Source organism: Melanostigma gelatinosum, assembly GCF_949748355.1.
Source record: "Melanostigma gelatinosum genome assembly, chromosome: 9".
Taxonomy (NCBI): Eukaryota; Metazoa; Chordata; class Actinopteri; order Perciformes; family Zoarcidae; genus Melanostigma; species Melanostigma gelatinosum.
Genome location: NC_136642.1, coordinates 15,613,028 through 15,631,536, shown reverse-complemented (window position 1 = coordinate 15,631,536; position 18,509 = coordinate 15,613,028). Strand labels below are relative to the sequence as shown.

At 39.9% G+C, this 18,509-nt stretch overlaps 1 protein-coding gene across 2 annotated transcripts; it reads left to right on the top strand.

Moving 5' to 3' along the window:
- The first annotated feature begins 1,015 nt into the window (after nt 1-1,015).
- Nucleotides 1,016-11,902, top strand: LOC306781751 (secretagogin-like). 2 transcript variants are annotated; one of them, XM_079274760.1, is made up of 11 exons: nt 1,016-1,159; nt 1,422-1,492; nt 3,682-3,774; nt 6,919-7,008; nt 7,849-7,905; nt 8,147-8,224; nt 8,796-8,851; nt 9,407-9,452; nt 9,584-9,643; nt 10,697-10,765; nt 11,299-11,902. In XM_079274760.1, exons 1-11 carry the CDS (start codon nt 1,090-1,092, stop codon nt 11,428-11,430), a joined length of 822 nt encoding a protein of 273 aa, XP_079130886.1. In that variant the 5' UTR covers nt 1,016-1,089; the 3' UTR covers nt 11,431-11,902. The 2 variants fall into 2 exon arrangements, with proteins under 2 accessions (XP_079130886.1, XP_079130885.1); XM_079274759.1 differs by having other exon boundaries at nt 9,566-9,643.
- Nucleotides 11,903-18,509: the final 6,607 nt, after the last annotated feature.

The window sequence follows — 18,509 nt, the reverse complement described above, 5'->3', positions numbered from 1 at the left end:
GCCGTCCGAGGAGGAAAAAAAGCTGCAGCACTTCACCAAACTGCGACCACGAAGGAACAAGAAAAAGCATTCCATAAAACCACACATGACTAGATGTTTTGGACATTTTAGTTTGCCATGTCCTGATGAAAGGAAATCATATATCCTTTCCCTGTTTTAGTTTTCTGCTTCGGATTTCAGAAGCAGCTGGCTGTGCGTCTGTCAAGTTGTGTGAAAGACTGATGGTGCACGGAGTGGAGAAAGTGAAGATAACCAGCAACACTGAGTCTTGACTCCTGAGTCTACATGTGTGAGACTGCATGATGTGGCTGTGAGTTGCACTGTATGTATATATGTGCTTTCATACATGTAGCAGTGTACATGTGTAGAAATGAATGTGTAATATACGCACATGTAATACTGTGACACATACACACGCCTATGTGAACACAGCAAAACCTGTGTTGTTTTGGTATAAGTACACTACTATACTAGGGGTTTGTTTTTAACATATTTGGAATAAAAAACAGTGGCCGGTGATGTTTTGATCCTTTGTTGTTTTTCTTCTTGTACATTGTGTTCATAAATGTAGAAATTAATTATTTGTATGTATTCATTTGTTATTACATGTAATCAATTCAATGCTACTTTCATCATTATTCAAAAAAAGAAAAAAAAAGAACATTTTCCCTGAGCTGGAAAAATGAAACGCACAAACAAATGTTGCTCATTGTCAGTGTTGATAGGTTATTTCTTCCATTTCGTCATGGATCAATAAGATCCACTAAGTCATTCTGCTGGTGTTGGACATTTCTTTGTGCAAATATTAATATTGATTAAAATAATTTGACAGGCTTTAAAATCTCTGTATTGTCTTTCTTTGCAACTTTTGACTTGCACTGCAACAATACAGCCACCAGATGGCAAATACAATGCTACAGTACACTCTCTCTCTCTTCCTCTCTCTTTCGAACACACACGCACACACAAACAAACACACCCAGAGGAGGAGTGGTTTTTAAGTCAGAAAGGAGCATATGTCAACCAAGCAGGCAACCGCACAGTACAACACAGTTTGTTACCTCAGTCAGTTTGCCTTTCCTCATTAAAATGGAAGGTGCTTTTGATGACGTGGATGCAGCTGGTTTCCTGGAAATCTGGCAACACTTCGATGCAGATGGTGAGGACAGATTATATTTTTCCTCCATCTACCTTAAACAGAAAAAGTGCACTCCTTTAAAATGCATCTTCTATCGTTGCTGGACATTAGAGTGAAAAAGACAGTCCTTACTTGTGATGACGAATGTGCGAGTCGTGGTTGAAGGAAGTAATTTAATTAAGTTCTGTGTCTCACTCAGAATTAGAATTTTGAGGAAAATTCTGACTTGCTTCATTGGATCTGTACTAATAAGGACTTTTACGACACCTTTTGTATTTGACAGATAATGGCTACATTGAGGGCAAAGAACTTGATGACTTTTTTTGTCACCTGATGAAGAGACTGGGTCCGAAGGTAAGTCAACTTTGTTTGGATTAATTCTTCCATAACTTGTGATGACAGCTGTTTAATGCAGTGTATGTCAAGGGCAGCTGAGCAGGAACAAAGACACAACTGCACCATCATTTACATCTGTAAAATGCATATGATGCTACTTTAATGTGTCAATCAATCAACACTCACCGACCACCATGTTATATCATTATTGCAAATATATAATAAGCCAATCATGTGGCAGTGACTCTATGCATTTAGGCAGGTCAAGACAATCCGCTGAAGTTCAAACCAAACAGCATCGAATTGGACAAGAAAGCTGATTTTAATAACTCAAAAACTGTAACTCAAATAACCAACTGTGAGACGCTGTGAACAAACCAACGGACGCACACACACACACACACACACACACACACACACCTACACACACACACAGAGTATTAGCCAATACTAATAATATTAGTGTAAATAATGTACATTACTGTTTTCAAGATAAAATTGAAATTTGCCATTAAATTCAATGTTCTGCATACAATGGTAATTCATTCAAATGTAACTAATGTTCGCATATTTCGGTTCATTATTCAATGTTAGACACCATTTGTTGACATTGAATCTTGAATCAGCTTCTAGAAAATGCATTTGGTTTTGAACACATTGATCTCTGCTGTGTGGGCAGATGAACCTTGATGCAGTTATCTGGATGGGTGGGGTGACTGTAATGATGTAAAACAGAGCACAATTAAAGAGCTCTGGTCACTGTCAGAGGAAAAGTTCCTCACCAGTTCTAATGGAAAACCAAATGGGCGTACAACTATAGTGTTACATGTTGCAGTGTGTGTTTGCTTGTGTGATTGGACTCCCTCAGATACTAATGGGGTTTCACTAAAACAAACAGACCACCGACCACACGCCACTTTGTCTCTCCGATGTTTGCTTTCCAGCATAAATGCCCCCAGGATAAGTAATGGCTGCTGTCCATTTCTCATGGCACAGTGATACTATATTCCGCCACTGGTGACAAGAACCACATGGAGGCTTTCTATCTGTGTGTCTTTATTTCCTCTAGGGGCAACATATCCAGTAATCATGAAATTGTGTGTGATGCAGTGTAAATGTAGTATCAGTATCAGTAAAAGCCTGAATACATGAGTTTGTTATGCAGTGTACATATTGTCAATAGTGTACATTAAGTCCAATATCAATTTGTGCTTTAAAAACTTCTGCTTAGCAACAAGAGATTACTGGCGCCGAACATGAAAGCTGATGCTGAGGATCTTTCTGTAATGAGCAAGGATCCGGCACCTGCTGGTCTGCAGTCAGTGAGCTCTGCACTGCATGAAACGATGAGTCAGACTTCATAATCAACAGGTTTCTATGGTCACAGTGCAGTGATGGTGGCGTTTGCAAAGAAAAGCGGGATGATTAGCTAAATGTGTTTTTTGAAAATTCAACGGCCACAAATATTTTTGCCTTCAGCTCTGATTAAGAAAGAAACTGGTTTGCACAGGAAAAGGAAATGTGATTCTTAACTCAGATAAGCATACAACAAACTATTCTCAAATTATCTTTAGTTCTAATCTGCTAAAATATGTTCATCCTCCACATCCTGAAGTGCATCACATTTCATGCACCAATTGACTGTTCGTTGTCTATAGCACCGTGTAGTCGACTGATGAGAAAGTTTAGATAGCGTTCATATATTTCACAGGAAACTGCTCGTTGCAGCCAAAAGCAGTCAAGTCATTGACGAACACACTGTAAATGCATAGAAAAGAAAAGAAAACCATGACACTGTGTATATTAGAAATACCTCATCTCATCTTGGATGACGGAGGTAAAGCTTTGTGGTATAAAGCAGCACACACTTTGTTCTGTGTAGTAGAAGGAGTCGGTGGATCGTGGTCATGTAGAGTGAGCAACAGAAACACTTTACAAACTATTAGCCCGGGGTTGAGAAAATGAACATTGAGAGAAAAAAAAAGAGGTATCCATGGTGACATTGCTTAAAATAACTGTGACTCAGCCAGTCCTTCAATATCATTCTTTTCAGTAATCATTGCAAACTGTCGTGTTTTCTTTACTACTGTAGATACCGCTCTTATTTTACCCTTCATATACTGTATCATCATCGTGTGTGTGTTCAGTTCAATGATAGTTCTGGGGCAAGAAAATCAATTGCATTTCAACCTGTTGTGTCTCTTCAGGAGAAGATGACAGCAGAGAGAGTCCAGAGGGTGAAGCAAAGGTTTATGTCCGCCTATGATGTCACTGCTGATGGGAAACTACAGATTCATGAGGTAATATATACAATTTCTATATCTGAAATCGCTCTCTCATTCACTTGATTATTTCTTTCATATTAAGGTCGGGTACTTTATAGTAAGTAAAGGTGAAGCACGGATATATAAAATTCTCCTTCACATTTATGGTCCATACAGAGTGATTGCGATATGCAATTAAGCACTTGTGACATTTAAGCATCACACTGCACAAGTCAACTCCCTCACAACGCCCCCCCCTCTCTCTCTCTGTCTCACTCACCAACTGCACACTGAAAACCTCACTCTAACTTCCTCTTTATTCTATTCTCTATTATTCTAAATCTTCTTCCTCTTCACCATCTCTCTCTCTCTCTCTCTCACATACTTATCAATTCTACTCACCGCTTTCTCCACTCACCCTCCCTCTGCTTCCGCTCCATCTCCTCTTTATCTTTTATTTTTCTCATGTAACAGCGTGCAACTTGTGCTGTGTTCGAGAAGAATGAAAACTCATTTCCAGGCCTGCTGAGGGTCATGCTTAGCCATCCTTTAATGAAGAAACAGCCTACGGAGAGAGAAAAAGTAGTTAGTTAAGGTAGATTCTCAAAGGACTCTCATTAAATAAAAATTTGACTGACAATTCAACAGGCTGCGGCTGTTTCCAAGAAATGTACAGCCATATTTTGATGACGTTGCTTTCTCAGCCTCCACTCAGAGTAAGTGGTGCAGCTCTTGGCACAGCAGCAGTATACTTCATCGGATCATTTTATCATTAGTTGTGAAAAAGAAACGTAGGCCAATTACCTAATGCATTGCACCCAAAGACCCCAGATGTTTTGGCTTTTACTCAAAAAGCTGAAAACAAAATCAATACATGCTTTCCACTTACACTGATTTGTGGTGGCTGATGCAGCAGCAGTGTGGTCAAACCTCTTTGGAGCAACACGCCCTGCCAACCAGGGGTGCACCCACCAGACCTTTTCATTCCCGATTTGTGTATTTGTTTCTGTGTGTATCTCACTGTTTGGAAGTCTTTGGGACATTTACATATGTTGTTATGTGACTTAATGAATGTAGCTGATAGCAGAAACACTGTCATTCTAAATGGCATTGACAAAGGAACTGTACCTACAACATATATTGTACAGTGCTGTATTTTAGTGGATTAGTTATATCTGGTCAATACCCGATGCAGTTAATGAAGTCAGCATCAGACCAGGTACTGATCCAGCGCAGCAGATTGGTGGCTGCATCCCTACAGCCAACAATAAGAATATAGGCTCATGTGTCTCTACTGACCAGTTTTGGACTTCTAAATAATTTGTAATGCTATTTCCCCTTCTACTGTCGCCTCTGCTATACTATACTATCCACTATAGCATTAAGAAGGAAGTTAGTAAGACTATGACAAGCGATAGTTTCCTGTGTGATGACTGCAGGAAATGCTGTTGCTCCTCTAGTTCAGTATCATATGATGATCTGTTAAGACACAGTGTTAACTTGCTATCAGACGAGAAAAATATGACGATATCTCTTTGAATCTATAAACACTAACCTACTCCCTTCCCGCTGTTAGTGCAGGGTAAGCAAATGTGCAGCATACCGTGCATTTATTGTGACATTTACACTTAATTGCGTGGACGCGATATTTAAAAGCCTTTTTTACAATCTGGCAGAGACTCTGATTGACTCAATTGCACTTCAGTAGATGGACGCTTGCTGAAATGAGGGTTTCAACCTGTCCAGCATTTGACTCCATGGATTTACAGTCTGAACAGTAAGATTCTGCTGGCAGACAGTCTTCTTACATGATTAAGGCAACGCTGCAGTACTGTACAGTAGGTACCATATATAGGCTACTTTGTGTATACTGTTGTGTTTACAAAGTGCACTTGCATATTGTTGAATCGATTTATTCAACAATATACAGATTTATTATGTATTGCCAGCAACTGCCAACTGTTCGTTATTCAGGACGACTTCAACTTCAACCTTCGATCAGCAGATAATTACCGGTATATAATGACTTCGACCTTATTTCATATTACTGCTTTAGCTGAGACATGTCTAAAAGCATCCAACAATGGCACAACTTTGTTTTCAAAGTGTGTCATTCTGTCACGGTTTAGTTCAGTTGCTTCTTCCGTTTTATTTTGACTTTCCCTGCCTCTTGTGTCCTGTGTTCACTTCACTTCCTGTCCTTGTCTGTCTCTCGCCTCTGTAATCGTCTGCCCCGCCCTTGATTGAACCCTGATGTGTCTCATCACCTGCACCTTCCCAGTGTATTTAAACCCTGTGTGTCCCTCATTGTCGGTGTGCTGTGGCGTATCCTGGTCTGTGCTGTTACTTGTGCTGCTGATCAACCCTGGTATGTTCCCTGAGTCATCGCTGCTCTTCCCTACCGTGTTCCCTGTTTTTTGAGGTTTTGTTTTATTGGACAATTTCGTTACCCATTTTTTGACTCCTCTGTTCTGCAAATTTTGTGTTGAACATTTTCTTTACCATTAAACCCACCTATATTCAACCCTCTGTTTCCCCGTGTCTCCCTACATTTGTGTCTGTCCTTCACTACTCCATTAAACGTGTCATAATCTGCGCTTCTTTCCTGAACTGCTCTTCTGGAGTTGGCATCACTGTTGGTGCACTGCGATTGTCTGAGTGGTTCTTTGTAAACCCAATGGCCGCAGTATCATCTTGTACTATAATTCGATTGATGATGGGGGCCAGTTTAATCTGCTAATGGAGGGCTGATACTATTAAAGAAGTTCACACAAGAGGAGCAACATGAACTGGAGAGGTGCCAGGAGAAACTATAACAATAAAACATGTTGACGTTCCCACGTGCCCTGTCGCTGCATGTCCCCATGCAGATATTTTCACATATCTGCAGCTGAGACATCTGCTATCCCATTAATACAATAAAGGTGATTGGAAATTTCAATATACAGTGTCCCGATTTATCAGGATAATCCACAAACCTTCATTGGATCCATTTCTTCTGTAGAAAATAGCTTTAATAAAAACTTGATCACAATTACAGACCGGATTAGACTGAACTGTTTTGAAGTTTGTATGACTACTGTAAACTTAATAAAATGGACACAACTTAAGATGAAAGGTGTCATAAAATGACATTATCCAATCACTGCTCTGACCTCTGACCTCTACCCTGTTTTCCAGTTGGCCAACTTGATCCTCCCTTTAGATGAGAACTTCCTGTTAGTTTTCCGCAGAGAAGCTCCCCTGGACAACAGTGTTGACTTCATGAAGGTAAGGTCACAAAGTATACCAAACACCATTTTGAGATGTGACGAGACGAGCCAAATCTCCAAAAGAATGTATCAATCCCAATGAATCAAGCCACAAAAACTAGAAAGGTATCCTGACGGGCCAGTGGACAAACACGTACATGAAGTCACTGCGACATTCATGGTTTAACTGGGGACCATTGTTTCATGTTTAGTAACTTTACAGCACTGATTACTCTTGTGTACATAGACATGAGCCATAAACTGTATGATTGGGACTAAAAAGATGTTGCACACAAGTACCACATTTTTAAGCCTGAAAATGTAAAACAGTTTTGATTGGTTCTTTGATTCTGAGCCTATAATGGCAACTCGTAAATATTATAATGGCGGGTAAGATGCAATACGTCAACACGTTTTTCTGTGTAATGAGTAAAGCTAGATCCACCAGCAAAGAGTGGAGGAGAATGCATCAGTAACTTGGAGTTGCAGCACATATAAAGTATGAGGAAGTCTCTCAACAACCTCCGGAGTATGAATTCTAACCTGACTGGAACCAGTGCAGAGTTTGACTTTTAATGTAGTGGCTATAACACTCAATGCTGCTCTTGTTAACTTTGATAACATAATTGCAAGATGCTTTTAGCCATCTGGATTATATCCATCTGATTTGTGTCTTACAGAGTGTAATATATAACGGTGAACTATAGTTCTCATTGTGAACGCTGCATTATAAAAACACGACAGAATATCGCCACTAGCTATGTTGACGATGATTTTAATGATATTGCATTCATTCCAAGTAGTTCAAATTCACCCGTGCACCTTCAAATTGCCAATTTTCCCTTTCCTCCGCCTGTAGATCTGGAGGAAGTACGATGTTGACAGCAGCGGCTACATATCAGCTCTGGAGCTCAAAGTAAGATTGTACAGACACAAACGCACAACAGAAGACCAATTACGCCGCCTCTCCTTTTCTGTTCGGGGAAAAACCTTAAGGGGTGGCATTGGCGGAGAACCCTCAGCCACTATTTCCTGTTCTAACACACACAGATGTTTGTCCTCTCCCTCACTACACAATAAAGAAGTATCGTGTGTGTCAATCACCCATTGCTTTTGACCCTTAAGTGTCTAATCATGTGATAAACGTTTGCTCTTAGGCTTTCCTGAAAGATCTGTTTCAAAAGCATGACAAGGAAGTGGCATCTGATAAGCTGGAGGAGTACACAGACACAATGGTAGTAATACAATTCACTCATGCACACAAGCTGACCTTCCACAGCTAGTCTCGCTCTAACCAGTTGTTGACAGATACGTTTATGCTAAACCCTGTATTGGCTATGTAGCTGTGTGTAGAGCTGGGAGGTTTTAACAGTGAAATTCTGCAATTTTCAGTGACTTACTCTACATTTATTGAAATGGAAATAATATATGCAACACCTGTACTCAAAACATTATTCTTGACGTGTTTATTTTCACAAATAAGAGTGGTTACACTCGGGTATTCTGCTAAATTAAAATATGGCTCAGAGAATTTTATGTGCTGCTTCAGATGTCAAAAGACACAGAAGGCAGCTTGCATTATTTATTCACCTGTCTCCCAGAGTTGTATAGAAACCCAGAGTATCAGAAAGCCTATTCCTAACATTCTGTGAGTTTAAATTTGGAAGAGATTGGTTCACGCTCAGTGTCAGATCGAATGATGAGTCTCCTCTAGAGTCACAAGTGGTGTTAAGAAAGAACCAGCGATACAGAAATTCAGTCGCTGAAGTTCTTTGTGTTCCTCAGTACTTCTTCTTTTTTTTGCAGATGAAAATCTTTGACAAAAACAAGGATGGCTGTTTGGATTTGAACGACTTGGCCAGGTATCTATTATCTATTTCTAAATTCCGTATTAGTTTGTTTCTGCACTGTACTTTTGCTCTGGTTTATGCTCTTAGATGCTTGTTTAAAAAAGGAGATGCACGTATGACCTCTGGTGACTAGTTATTGTAAGTCGCTTTGGATAAAAGCGTCTGCTAAATGACTGTAATGTCATCTTAAAGGTCCCTGCAATGCTAAGCTGTCTGTGATTGTCTCGATTCTGAATTGCATTACACAACTGTTAGATGGTTGTATAGGCATGAAGGAGAGATTTGATCACATTTTCCTAACATCTCCAAAATTACTGCTTTGTTTAGTCATTTGCATTTTAAGAAAAATGTTCAAATGGATAAAATGCTTGCTGGATTATGTTTGAGCTTGCATGTTGTAATGGGAGTTGGTGGAGATACATAGCAGCATGCATCTGGGTAATCTAGCTAGGTCATTGAGCAAAATAAATAAAAACACAAAATGCACCAACCGATATTGTCTTTTAAGAACATTAATCTCTTTCACAACTCGACTGCTCGTAAAACGTGTATTTGTTCCTCAATTAGGATCTTGGCTTTACAGGAGAATTTCCTGCTCCAGTTCCAAATGGATGTAAGTGTAATCTTTATCTTGTTGTATAATATTTGACAGATGAAAACACACCAACACACAGTTTAACAAGTTATTTTTATCTCATTTCTCTCCCTATTGTCTTGGTTTATAAGAACTCTTTGTTCCCCAAGGCCTGCAGTAAAGAGGAGAGAAAGAAAGACTTCGAGAAGATCTTTGACCATTACGATGTTGTAAGTACAATACCACGCCGTGTGGGACACGGGTGATGACTTGTATTACATACGAGCATGCTAAATGTGTTACAGATATCACTCTCTTATGAAAGGACATTACTCCTCCATAGCACAAGGGAAGTACATTATGATTCTTGTGGTGGTAGCGGTCCAGTCAAGGCAGGCATCACCTCCACTAAGCAGTTCCATCCCAAATTAACACTCTAAAATTTGCATGCGTGTGGGTGCTCAGAAGAGGACGGCAACAGTCAATCCAATTAGCTCCATTACTTCTACAATGAAACATAATGAAATAAAGCACCCATTAAAGAGTCAAGTCACTCTCTGGGCTGATGAGTTAACGCTCTCAGACTCATTCACAGTACAGCTCCAGATAGGACACAATAACCTCCATCAGGAGTCACTGACAAGCTTCCCCGATATTCTGTCAAATCATTTGCATGACCCTGCCTAGATTGTCTTTGTCAAGTACGGCATGTACTAGGCCTAATGGTGCGTGTGAAACCTTTATTTCTTCTACATGTACTTGCTTTAATGTTCAGAGAAACTCTTGTTTCACCTTGGCTGCATTTATCAAAAGCCTTTTGTTAAGTGTTCCATTGCTCTTTTATGTTAACAGCAGTCTTTCACACAATACATCTCCAGATCCTGAAGAGGGTAAATGTGCAGAAAGTTACAGATATCAGCTTTTAAAGCGCTTCGGTCTTATAGCAAGATGACTAATGTCTCATTTCGCCCTGTACTTGAAACTGCGATCGAGCAAAAGTGTTTGTAGAACTGCAGTGAGAGAGTCAGACGAATTAGCTTTCCACTGCTGTTTGTGGAAACTACAAATGCATTTAATGTGAGCAGCTAGATGGTTCACAGGCAAACACTCCAGGGAGCTTACTCTAGCTTGCATGCTGGAAAGTGAACCAAAGGAATACGCCCAGAAAAGGAAGGCTAATGGATGACTGAATAATGTGAGTGGGATGATTTATCCACACTCCTCCTTTCTGTTTGTTTTATTCTCTTCCGTTTTCTTTTCCTGCCTCTTTCTTCCCTGGTCAGAGTAAGACGGGAGCGCTGGAGGGTGCCGAGGTGGACGGCTTTGTCAAAGACATGATGGGGCTGGTCAGGGTAGGACATGACACTATGCTGCTGTTCTTTTTTTGTGAATGTGCTTTCTCATATGCGGATATTAGAGTGTTGTTACAATTGTTGTAATGTATATAGATAAATCAAGAAAATGATGAGCAAAATAATCAATAGTGAAAAATAATTCTTCGATGCAGCCCGACAACTTTCTCTAGAACGACGTAAACTCCAAATATTTGCGACTGAAACATTGTGAAATAGATGTGCTTTAAGATCTGCTGTGCACTAGCGCTGGGCCGTTATGCTGATCTACCGATTCCATGCTATCACAATACTTGGGTGTCGATTCGACAAGTATTGTGATTTAAAAGAAATGCAATCATACACTTCTCTAAATTGATACATTAGTTACAATTGTTTTGCGCTAACGAATGTGACTGTCAACTCAAAGAGAGAGAGATTGAACAGATGCTAATAGAGGTTGTCTAAACACTGGCATAGTGTTGATTATTAGATATACAGTAAGTACAATGCCTTTGCCCTCTTCCTCTCCCTCTCTCTTCGGTCGTCTCCAGCCCAATCTCACGAGCCCCGAGCTGGACAAGTTGAAAGGCATTCTGCTGCGTCACTGTGACGTCAACAAGGATGGAAAGATTCAGAGAAATGAGCTGTCTCTGTGTCTGGGAGTCAAACCTAAACTTAGTTAAGAGAGCTGTAATGTTATGAGATTGTATCATGTAAAACTGACTCTGTATCCGTTGTAAAATCAACAGTGAGGGGACATTGTGTTTCGATCCATATCAGTCTAATTACTGGCTTTTTTAAGGTCAATATTCATAGTCATTTGATCCTGAAAATTATAAAAACACAATTTGATACTGTGTGATGAAAAATAAATTATAGGCTTGAAAATGCATGTTGTAACAAAAAAAAGAGATGTGAATGTCTTTTTGGCTAAAATGACTGCGCTTAAGAGTTGTGGTATATGAATACATTTTTTCGTAAGTAAACAATGTTTTCCATTGTAATATAAAGGGTTTCTCTTTTAGTTTGTTGGCAGTTACTGACCTTCAGCCATCTGCATGTTGTCCTGCCAAAGTAGGCTGAATGAAGTATATTATGATGTTGTGATTTTAATATAAATGCATTGCAGATGAAATAAAGTGATGAGCATATTGATTCAGATTTTCTGTTTCCTTTTTTTTTGCGACTATATTGTAACGGCTCTTTTAAATACAAAAAAATTCAACTCTTAAACTGCATCAGTCAAAATGGGAACTTACATTCGATCTATAATGTAATATATGCAGCATATAATTGAATAGCTCAGCCACATTGTCCCCGATACTCGATCCAGCTAGTTGAGTCAATAACGGCCGACATCACTGGACCTCAAGTTATAATAGAAATATACATCAAACAGAAGATGGTTTCGGTCTTATTCCTAAAATCTTAATTTTACATAACATTTCATTACAAAATCTTTAAAATAAGCTTCAGTTATGTGTACAAGTGTGTTGACAAGCTGTTATATTATCATATGGCAGAAATGCTGTAACAGAAGAAGAATTCAATGAATCAAAACTAAACTCTTCATGCAATGACTCATTATACACATTTATGCTGAAAATACTTCAAGACATTTATGAGTCACCAGCAATGCGGGAGAGTATTCTTTGTATAAAGGGACGTCACAGTATAATACAATACATTATACAATACGGCACTGCTGACTGGAAATGACAAAATACGAATCAAAAACATCTTGAGGAGAAAAACAAGTTCCCGGTCATGTAAGCTTGATATTCTTGTGTAAACATCTGTAGAGGTCAACTGAAACGGTTTCATCCCCACCAGATAGACTGTAAGTCAGGTCACTGCGACATTTCTCCTGTGAGATGCAACAAGCTGACAGGGCGAGTCTGTGTTTGTTAAGTCGAAGCCACAGATTGAACACCGGCTTGGTTAAAAAGATGGAAAACCATTCTGGCCTCTAAAAGGGAGCTAATGGTGCGGCCATAAAAGCCTTACTCTGCCTCAGACCACCTGATTGCCCTTTTGAGTGCTCGCAGAGCTGTAGTGTACGGATTGATCTCGTCTCTATCTCTGTGTGTGTGCTCATTAAACAAAGAGACACAACTACAAACAAAAAGAGACTTTAGATAGTGTGTTCATGAACAGTAAATAGATACACTTGTCTAAGTGTTTGCGTGTGTGTGTTGTACTTTATAGTGAAGGGCTTACGAGTGTATTTGTGTGGGCAGAGCAGCTGCTACACAGCTGCTGCAAAACAAACAGTTGCCCATTTATAGGCTGAAAGCTTTACTCGCCATGCAGTCCCACCTTATCTCAGGCCTCATTATCACTGGAAGTGTAACGTTTTCGTGGTGCAGTCGCGGGGAATTCCAATGAAATAATATCCGATCTATATCATCAAAGTGGAGTTGAAGCACTCTAATGAAGGCGTAATCAATAATGTATTTCCTTTCACAAGCAAAATAATCCTTTTTATATTGTCAAAGTGATTTTATCTTTTATATTTCCTGTTGAATTAAGCTCCATTTTGGCTTCAAACTGAATCTGACTACTTGGATTTCCTTGTGTCTGTTATTATTTCCTGATCGTCAGCCTACCGAGATGATATCTATCTAACCCTAACCCCTAACCCTATTTTCCTGTTGAAGTAATGTCCGGTCTACAAAATGGTTTCAATTGATCCAGTGGTGATGTGGCCCTTATCGAACTGTAGCCTCACTGGCACACAGCCTTGAACCTGCATTGCTCCGAGCTCCTAAACAGGTTATCAGGCAGTTAGATGGGACTAAATCCTTAAGTAATGATGTATTTAGTGTTCTATTGCCATCACATTAACAAGTGCTTCACCTTAGGCTTTACAGCCAAAATAAATGAAGGGGGAAGCTACGGTCTAACTAAAGGTCATACTGTGTATAACCTTTTGTAAAGGACTAAATGTACATATTATGTGCATCAGTTTAACCTTTAATCTACTTTGTGCTCTCTTTGTGTTTTGAAGACTATTAAAGCCTGAATTCTTTTTGAGCCAGAGAGAGAGAGAGAGAGAACTCCACCCTAATAGAGCATCATTGAAGGTAACATTGCTTCATGCTGCCCTCTCGTGGTCACACTGAGGCACTGCAGCCTTTGAACCATTCATGTGGTGTCTCTCTCAACCGTAAACTGTAAAAATTGAAAAATCTCTGCAGAACTATATAAAGCCTGTTTGTTTTTTTTGCACTCGCTGCTCAAAACAGCAGAACAAAATAAGAAGAATCAACGGTGGTACTCTGCAATGAGCAGGAAGTTGAAGGTGTTAACTTGTGTTCAGACCTGTAATTACAATATAGCTGCCTTCAGCTCTACACTTCGGTTCATTTTCACCCCCAGAAGATGGTGCTGTTCCTCAAGTGTATTAGTGCCGAGGACGGCTGACAGCCCGCCACTAAATGATTCACCATTCTAAGACAGTCTTGTATCAACAACCACTTTTCTACTCGTCTTAAAACAGAAAATCTCATTTGTAATGACCAGGCTCAGCCATTTCTTTAGGCAAACTGCTTACAGCAATTGTGAAAAAAATAAATAGCAGGCATGCATCATGAAGCTGGTATGCGCTTGTCTGTTCTCAGCTAAGAACAACAACCGAAAATAGAGGCAGTGTTCAAGAGGTTCAAATGTATAAAAGGCACCAGGCTCCTCGGAGGGACAGACCACTGACCACAGGGTCCTCTTTCATGTATTTTCTTCCACCGGCTTTTCTTCTCTGGCTCCAGAGCATTCTCACTGAGTAAACCACAAATAAGAACGGTGTTGTAAATTGTAACCCTTGAGTCTCCCGCTGCCCTTCTTTAAGGTTGCATTTCTGTCCCAACTCCTAGGTGAAACCTAACATTCCCATTCCCAAAATGCCAGCGCTGCATGCAGTTCACTGGACCTGTAAGCTGAATTGTAAACAAAATTCACAATGTATGGATGTGCCAGGTCACAGGTTTCTGTGGTCTCATTGAAATTTGAATTATGTTTTATCCTGAATCAAGTGAAAACGACATAGACAGAAAGGTTTTGAGTGTCTCTATAACCAAAATCCTGAAATTTTAAGAGATTGTATATTACTAATTTTCTTAATTGCCCTAAATTCACGTGTGTCGCTGGACTATAAACTGATTTGTCGTTAGTGACTGATAAATTAGGAAACATTGTGAGAAACATACTGCATGTTTCAAATATTTTGTAGCAGCGAATATTAAATTACATTTTTACTTTTTTTACTAAAAGTAACTCTTTTATAAATTAGAAGCCAAATCTGGCACAATGAAAGATGTTACACTCTGCTCCAAGAAAGGAGCGAGAGAGAGAGAGAGAGAGAGAGAGTGTGAGAGAGAGAGAGAGAGAGAGAGAGAGAGAGAGTGTGAGAGAGAGAGAGAGAGAGCGAGAGAGAGAGAGAGAGAGAGAGAGGACTAAGAATGGTAACAATTCCTTTGTCATAGTATTTCTGCTACAGTCATTAAGAGCACGTACGTCACAGCACTTCAACACTTTACAGCATGTCAACTGAGTGAAAGTGATCTATATTTATATTTATAAAGTGATGTTTTTATGTCAAATTGGTTATAAAAACTGTGCAAGTTATTTAAATAAACATTTTGTTTATTTGAATGAAGCAATTAGCAACACATTTTAAACATGAAATGTATCAGATTATTTGTATGACTCAATTAATAGGACAAGACAAACTCAGCGATCATTGCTAATCTTAATATAAACATTAGCTTCATGTCCAAAAGTCCAACATTCAAGCTGAGATCTGATCCTCCTTCCAGGATGAAATATTTGTGTTTCATCATTCCAGTCAGACCTCCTTGAGTTTGCTCTGTTTTCGGAGCTCTCTGTGCACTGTTGGAAATAATACCTGTGAAGATATGGCCATACATTTTAATATGCGTGTTTGTGTTTGTAAGAGAGCTCCCCCAAGCGGCAGCCATGTGCTCAGTTTTTCCACCAAGAACAAGTTCAAACAAACATCACTGTCCACCCATGGCTCCAAACTGTGACAAACACTGTGAACACTCAACAGGGTGTCCTGTCAGAGAAGACGAGAGCAACCGAGTGTGTTGGCCCTGTGACCACTGACAACAACAACCCTCTATATCTGACTTACATGTTTCCACAGAAACACAATGTTTGATGAAGATCATCCTGGGAGACCAATCTCCAAAGCAACAATGCACTAGCTGGCCAAGTAGAATGATATTATTAAAAAGACCTCAGGATCCACTTTTATGGATACCCATATATCTGCAATGAGCTGATGTAGCACCACAAACTACAATGTTTCTCTCATACAGAGTCCTGTGATTCTCTACTAATCTCCACTTTGTGCTTGTTCTTCTATACACAAGGTTTTCAGGTATCAGATATGTCTGCTCGGACAGAACATATATGACATCCTCATGAAATACAGATTTTTCCATATGGAGTTTCCACTAATAAAACATGTGTTGCATCCACCCACAGCCACCCACCCACCATAAGACACATCTGCCTCCGTCCCAGAGTCTCAGCTCATGTATGGTGGCGCGCAGCAAATAAACCCAGAGTGAGAGATTTGCGGTGGCCTCCCAAGCTGCTCAACCCACTGCCATGGCTGCCACTTGGCAGGCAAATTGAAAATATGGGGAGCGCTCAAAGTCATCCGTGAATGTGTGGAGGAAGTGATGTAAACTGATGATGTGCATGGGAGAAAGTAAGGTAAAGAGAGAGAAATTTAAAAAAGGACAAGCAGCTTTTTTCAGAACTTTTCAACTCTCTCTGAACCCAACCGGAGCCTCACATGAACTCCCAGTCAAATACAAAACCGTCTCCAAAACATCCCTACAGCAACATCTGCTTTAACTCACTGGTTGTGTATCCCATTACGCTGACATTTACATTTTTATGTCTAACAACACGGACGGACAACAGTGGTTAAAATTCCTTTCAGTTGACATCATATGTACTGCTAGCCCGTAATGGCGCACTGTGGAGTTACAAGTCTAAAGGCTGGAAGCCAATGTTAAATGATCTGACAAAAAAAAAAAAGATTTTCACGAAAGGAAATGCTGCTTAAGCCATGTGGAATTATTCACGCCATTATTCTGTGTTTCCTTTGGAAGAGCCCTCTGATCCCTGATGCTTAAACTCTGTGATTTACTTTACATGTGATGAAGGCGCACTAAAAACACATAACACACTCGTTACCAAAACTGAACTCTATATGTTCAGTTTTATCATTTTTAGACACTGAAGGAACATATGATGTCATGCAGGAAATACGTAGCTTTTCAACCATGCCGTGTATATGCAATGGGCAGACACACTTAATACAAACAACAATCTCTGTCCGTAATTACATCATTGAAAGGATCCAGTCATTTTGCCAAATTTGCACTACACTTCGTAACTGACTCGTCCCTGACTCGTCCCAGATGGTCAGGGGCCGAATGTATGATTACATCAAAATGATATGAGGAAATTGTCTTTTTCCTATTGCACCTTCCTTTTCATGGAACTTTTGATAATGTTTCTGTTTTAATACGTAACACAATGTGAGTCATCCAACCTTCAGTCGGGGATTAAGTGCAACCATGAGATCCCAGACGGTGCAGCCTGGCTGTGGAGAGAAACTGGCCTGTTTTAATCATAAATGATAGAATCATTTAATCATCTGTGATATGAACTCTGTAGTCTGAATATTCTGCTTCCGCTGAGTTCATCTGTTCCTGACCTAATACTGTGATTGGCTGCACGCATGGATTCATGAATGAAAATTCCAGGCACTGTCAAGAGGAAACAACTTTCATCCAAAATAATGAACAATGAATATCAATATACCTGCATTGGATTCAACAGGAAAGGGGAATTTGGCATCCCAAACTATAAAGAAAGCATAATATTAAGCAAAATTAACTAAATCACAAAGACGCTTTTAACATCATGATCTGCTCATAAATGTCAACCGAGTATAATAAAAATCCCACGTGATGTTTTCGTAAAATGTTTTCTCTCTTTAGGTTCCTCGCTGTGAACAGAAGACTTCTTCAGGAACGGGACAAAGAAGGTCCTCCATCTACTGCGCCACACAGACCGTCGACCACATTACGTCACCGTATGATGTGTTGCAAGAACATTAAATGATGTTGGACCGTCAGTGTAAACTCAAAATGAATCATGGGGAGCTCTCAGTGGTGGCGTTGACTGTGTGGCCTGACCGCTTGGCAAAAGGTTTGATCCCCTACAGCGGAGTCCAACAACAGCGAGCAGGCTGACAAGCAAGTCTTTTACTGTGCGATCCGTCTTTGTTTAGAAAGGACTGTGTCAAACCTCAGTTTAAAGTGCTACCTCAACATGTCCTTCCACTGGAGGATGAGGATTTAGGGGGTGAACAAAAGATTAGTGTGAAAATAACTCAAAGTGTAACATCTAACAGCCACAGGTCCTACCACAGACCCCTCCTGACAAACAAGCAGGGAAAGAAATAGAGACTAGCCAGCTACTGCATGTCTGTTCGTCCATTCTTCCTTCTCCGCCTCCTCCATCTTCAGGCCAGCAGCCTGATTTCCTCCCATTCCTCCATCCTCCCTGTCTGTTTTCTTCCATATGTTCCTCTCTAGAGTGGAAATATTTCACAGATACCATGAATGTGCATATGCAGGTTTCCCAACTCATTCTTGGGAGCTATCACACTTTGCCACACTGTGCCAAGTAGTCACACAGTAAATAGGTGCAAACA